Below are 6,275 nucleotides of genomic sequence, written 5' to 3'. Positions count from 1 at the left end.
AAAGCTGGGCATGGTGACGCACGCCTGTAATCCCAGCTACTCAGGAGGCTGAGGCAGGAGAATCCCTTGAACCCGGGAGGCAGAGGTTGCCATGAGCTGAGATTGTACTACTGCATTCCAGCCTAGGTGGCAGAGGGAGACTCCATCTCAAAAACAACAACAAAAAACTTAGAGTTGCAGACCTTCACATATAGTCCACCCTTGAATGACATAGGTTTGGACTGCATGGGTCTACTTATACACGGATTTTTTTTTCAATAAATATACTGGAAAATTTTTTGGAGATTTGCATCAATTTGAAGAAACTTGCAGACAAGTTTAAAACTGCATGGCCTAGAAATATAAAAAAAATAAGAAAAAGATATGTCATGAATGCATAAAATATATGTAGATACTAGTCTAGTTTATCATTTACTACCATAAAACATACACAAATCTATTGTAAAAACTATCCAAACTTGTACACACAGACCATATGTGGCACCATTCAAAGTCAAAAGAAACGTAAAGATATGGTATCTTAACTGCATAAAATTAACTATAGTACATACTGTATCACTGTAATAATTTCATGGCTGCCTCCTCTTGCTATTGCAGTGAGTTCAAGTGTTTCAAGTATCCTTTTAAAATACCATGTGTTGCTCAACGTCTCTGAGGAGTTCACTGCCAGTAAATTGCACATCACAGTAAAAAGTGATCTTTCACAGTTCTCGTGTATTTTTTGTCATGTTCGGTGCAATACCATAAACCTTGAATAACACCACAGGACTCACAGGAAGTGCCACTAGTGATGCTAGAAGTGCTCACAAGCAGAGAAAAGTCATGATGTTACAAGAAAAAGTAGAATTGTTTGATATGTAGATTGAGGTCTGCAGCTGCAGTTGCCAGCCATTTCAGACAGATAATTCATCTTGTAAACAGGTGATGTAAACTTAGGGTATTAATATATACAGTATAGTACTATAAATGTATTTTCTCCTCCCTATGATTTTCTTAATTTTTTTTCTACTTTATTGTAAGAATGCAGTATATAATACATATCACTTTCAAAATGTGTGCTAATCAATTATTTTTATCTTTTTAAAAATAGAGATGGGGTCTCGCTGTGTTGCCCAGGCTCAAACTCCTGGTCTCAAGCGATCCTCCTGCCTCGGCCTCCTAAAATGCTGGGATTACAGGTGTGAGCCACCCTGCCCCGACCAGAATACAGTATATAATACATGTAGTCTACAAAATATAACCTAAAAAGCAAGCATGGTATGCATGATGAGTGATCCATCCACTAGGTTATATAGCTCAGTGAGTAACAATTCTAATTAACTTTATAAATCAGTAAGGATTCCAGTCAATGGTAGGCTATTAGTAGTTAAGTTTTTGGGAATCAGGTTACATGTAGGTTTTCATCATGTGGGGATTGGCACCCCAACACCCATATTGTTCCAAGGATCAACTGTATTTGGAAATATAGCCTGAAATCTGTAATGAAGTACATTTATTTGAAAATTGTTCTTGGCTGCAAGTATTTCAGGTAAGTTTCTAATTCAACTTTAGTGTCATTGTTTAGATATTCAGGATATATTGTATAGGTGGATGATACTTGATACAAACAATGATGTGTCAGTGACTGTGTATTCTTGTTAACAGCTCCAGGTCCAGTTCCTGTTCCAAGTCCCAAAAGCCATCCTTCTGCATCCTCGGGCAAAATGCTGCTTCCACAGTTTGGGATGGTCATTTTAATCAGTGTTTCTGCTATAAATCTCTTTGTTGCTTTGTAGTATGATACACTGTTTATGTTTCTTATTCTTTACTTGAAATAACTATAGGGATTCCACAGGAGATCAAAAGGAATGATTTATTTTCACTTGTTGGCCAAAGTCCCTTGATAAAATGAGAATTGTATATTTGTTACACATTTTGCAAATTCAGAAAGTTGGTCCAGATATATGCCACAGAATTAACTTTTCACTTCTATACTAACCTTATAATTGAAAAAAATCCTGAAAACTGTATATTTCTGATTGAATTCAATAAAAGATTTTGATTAAATATTTCAGAATTGCCAGTATGCTCAATACTGTTACTGTTTAACATGAATTTAATATCTGAATTAGAACTTTAGGGATAGTCTAAAGTTCTAATAGTCATCTGTCTTAGTCTGTTTGTATTGCTGTAACAGACTACCATAGACTGAGTAGCTTAATAAGCAACAGAAATTTATTTCCCCAGTTCTGGAGGCTGGAAAGTCCAAGATAAGGTGCCAGCAGACTTAGTTCCTGGTGAGGACTGTCTTCTCACCATCTCACATGGCAGAAGGGGTAAAAGAGATAGAGCACTAATCCCATTCATGAAGGCTGCATCTTCATCATGATCTCCCAAAAGCTCTACCTCCTAAAACCACCATATTGAGTGTTAGGATTTCAACATGAATTTTCTGAGGACACAACTGCTCGTCTGTAGCACTTAATTACTTGCTTGGATAACTGAGTCCAAGTTAGTTATATCTAACCAGCTATATGATCAAGGACCACAGGCATGCCTTATATATGAAGTCACTAGTGGGAAAGAAATCTAGCAGGATGACTGGGCCTATCTTTAAAAGGCTGACCTTAGGCCCTGTCTGGTATATTTATCTGGTTGAACTAGCAGCAATATTAAAACATGAAAAATGAAAGGCTAGAGAAGTGAGCATAGTATGCATGATGAGTGATCCATTCACTAGATTATATGGCTTAGTAACAAGTCTCGTCAATTAGACCAACTCTTCCTACTATAAGGAGGTATGCAGAGGGACAGAAACTCCTATACTTTGTTACATGGGTAAGAATGACGGACATCCCTATCTTCTGGGTCAAGGAGAAAATGTGGACAAGGAGAGAAATTCCTGTCCCAACACTGTTGGTATTGCAATATAATGAGTAGGAAAGAATGATGAGAGGGTAGTAGTGTAACAAATTTGCATGCCATTAACTTGGCAAAAGTAGCTGCATACTTCTGGCAGTCAATCTGGAAAGAAACATAATCAGTTTTAAAGTCCCTAGTCTTGGCCAGGCATGGTGGCTCAGGCCTGTAATCCTAGCACTTTGGCAGGCCAAGGCAGGACTGCTGGAGTCTAGGAGTTCAAGACCAGACTGGGCAACATAGCCAAGACCCCATCTCTACAAAAAACAAGAAATATTAGCCAGTTGTGGTGGCACATGCCTGTAGTCCCAGTTACTCAAGAGTCCAAGGTGGGAAAATTGCTTAAGCCCAGGAGGTCAGGGCTGCAGTGAGACATGACAATGCCACTGCACCTCAGCCTGGGTGACAGAGACTTGTTTCAAGAAACCCCACAAAAATTCCTACTGTACACAACTGTAATCTATACAACTGAGGAGAAATCTCTTCAGTGGGTTCTCAGAGAATGGACTCCAGATATATAGTGCATCACAGTTTTCACCATCCCCATGTTAAATACAATAGCAAGATTCATGGGGCTGTTCCTTATAACACCTGTCAATATAAGCCAAAGCATCATAGAGAAGTGCAAAGTTAGAGTACCTCAAGAGCAGCCAACATGATACAGCCCAAATATACAGTGTATAGTCAGAAATAGTTTAAAATGACCCAGTGGTTAAAGACCTACTATTTAACATATGATGTGTAACTCAGAGTTTCTAGTATTTCAAATACTATTGACATACTAGGGAATTCTTAATACTACATGATATCTGAAGTTTTATTTATTTATTTTTTTTGGTTCAATTAACATGCTATTTATTTTATTAAAAAACGATAGCCGTGTGTGTGTGTGTGTGTGTGTGTGTGTATTTTTTTCTTTTTAATTGTACTTTAGGTTCTGGGGTACATGTGCAGATCATGCAGGATTGTTGCATGGGTACACACCATGGCAAAGTGGTTTGCTGCCATCATCCTCCCATCACTTATATCTGGTATTTCTCCCCTCGTTATCCCTCCTCACCCGCCACTGTCCCTCCCCTAGCCCCCACCAACTGACCACAGTGTGTGATGCTCCCCTCCCTGTGTCCATGTGTTCTCATTGTTCAACGCCCGCCTATGAGTGAGAACATACAGTGTTTGGTTTTCTGTTCTTGTGTCAGTTTGCTGAGAATGATGGTTTCCAGATTCATCCATGTCCCTATGAAGGGCACGAACTCATTGTTTTTTATGGCTGCGTAGTATTCCATGGTGTATATGTGCCACATTTTCTCTATCCAGTCTATCATTGATGGACATTTGGGTTGGTTTCAGGGCTTTGCTATTGTAAACAGTTCCTCAGTGAATATATATGTACATGTGTCTTTATAATAGAACAATTTATAATCCTTTGGGTATATACCCAGTAATGGGATTGCTGGGTCAAATGGTATTTCTATTTGTAGGTCCTTGAGGAATTGCCACACTTACACAATGGTTGCAGTAATTTGCACTCCCACCAGCAGTGTAACAGTGTTCCCATTTCTTCACATCCTCTCCAGCATCTGTTGTCTCCAGATTTTTTAATGATTGCTATTCTAACTGGTATGAGATGGTATTTCTCAATGTGTTTTTGATTTGCATTTCTCTAATGACCAGTGATAATGAGTATTTTTTCATGTTTCTTGGCCTCATGGATGTCTTCTTTTGTAAAGTGTCTGTTCGTGTCCTTTGCCCACTTTTGAATGGGCTTGTTTTTTTCTTGTAAATCTGTTTTAGGTCTTTGTAGATTCTGGATAGTAGCCCTTTGTCAGATGGGTAGATTGCAAAAATTTACCATTCTGCTGTTGCCAATGACTGTTTCCTTTGCTGTATGGAATCTGGAGTTGAATTAGATCCCATTTGTCTATTTTGGCTTTTGTTGCTATTGCTTTTGGTGTTTTAGCCATGAAGTCCTTGCCTATGCCTATGTCCTGAATGTTTTGCCTAGGTTTTCTTCTAGGGTTTTTATGGTGTTAGGTCTTATGTTTAGATCTTTAATCCATCTGGAGTTAATTTTAGTGTAAGGTGTCAGGAAGGGGTCCAATTTCTGCTTCCTGCACATAGTTATCCAGTTTTCCCAACACCATTTATTAAACAGGTTATCCTTTCCCCATTGCTTTTATTAGGTTTGTCAAAGATCAGATGATTGTGGATGTGTGGTGTTGCTTCTGAGGCCTCTCTTCTGTTCCATTGGTCTATGTCTCTGTTTTGGTACCAGTACCATGCTATTTTGATTACTGTGGCCTTGTAGTATAGTTTGAAGTCAGGCAGCATGATCCTTCCAGCTTTATTCTTTTTGCTTAGAATTGACTTGACTATGTGGGCTCTCTTTTGGCTCCATATGAAGTTTAAGGTGGTTTTTTTCCAGTTCTGTGAAGAAGGTCATTGGTAGCTTGATGGGGATAGCATCGAATCTATAAATTACTTTGGGCATTATGGCATTTTCATGATATTGATTCTTCCTCACCATGAGCATGGAATGTTTCTCCATCTGTTTGTGTCCTCTCTTATTTTGTTGAGTAGTGGTTTGTAGCTATCCTTGAAGAGGTCCTTTACATTCTTCGTTAGTTGTATTCCTAGGTATTTTATTCTCTTTGTAGCAATTGTGAATGGGAGTCTACTTTCAATTTGGCTGTCTGTTATTGGTGTATAGAAATGCTTATTTCTGCACATTGATTTTGTATCCTGAGACTTTGCTGAAGTTGCTTATCAGTTTCAGGAGATTTTGGGCTGAGATGATGGGGTCTTCTAAATATACAGTCATTTCATCTGCAAATAGAGACAATTTGACTTCCTCTTTTCCTAATTGAATACCTTTTATTTCTTTTTCTTGCCGGATTGCTCTGAATACATATTAACTAGGAGGGGTGAGAGACGGCATCCTTGTCTTGTGCCAGATTTCAAAGAGAATGCTTCCAGCTTTTGCCCATTCAGTACGTTATTGGCTGTGGGTTTGTCGTACATAGCTTTTATTATTTTGTGATACATACCATCGATACCTAGTTTACTAAGGGTTGTTAGTATAAAGGGCTGTTTAATTTTGTCAAAGGTCTTCTTTTCATCTATTGAGATCATCATGTGGTTTTTGTCTTTGGTTCTGTTTATGTGATGGATTACATTTATAGACTTGCATATGTTGAACCAATCTTGCATCTCCAGGATGAAGCCTACTTGATCATGATGAATAAGCTTTTTGATTTGCTGTTGCATTCTGTTTGCCAGTATTTTATTGAATATTTTTGCGTCGATGTTCATCATGGATATTGGCCTGAAGTTTTCTTTTTTAGTTGCATCTCTGCCCGGTTTTGATATTAGGATGA

The 6,275-nt window shown here is 38.3% G+C and overlaps 1 protein-coding gene across 1 annotated transcript in view; it reads left to right on the top strand.

The window, feature by feature from the left end:
- The window catches only part of ART3 (ADP-ribosyltransferase 3 (inactive)), a 39,226-nt gene extending 37,175 nt beyond the window's left edge, over positions 1–2,051 (top strand). Inside the window, exon 12 of the mRNA XM_017514791.2 lies at positions 1,645–2,051. Within this exon, the coding sequence (XP_017370280.1) occupies positions 1,645–1,775 (131 nt within the window). The 3' untranslated portion in view covers positions 1,776–2,051. The remainder of the gene's footprint in view (positions 1–1,644) is intronic.
- Positions 2,052–6,275: the final 4,224 nt, after the last annotated feature.

This window comes from Cebus imitator, unplaced genomic scaffold, assembly GCF_001604975.1.
Source record: "Cebus imitator isolate Cc_AM_T3 unplaced genomic scaffold, Cebus_imitator-1.0 Scaffold537, whole genome shotgun sequence".
In the NCBI taxonomy this organism is placed as follows: Eukaryota; Metazoa; Chordata; class Mammalia; order Primates; family Cebidae; genus Cebus; species Cebus imitator.
Note: the sequence above shows the minus strand (reverse complement) of the source record. Positions and strands in the feature narration are given on the sequence as shown.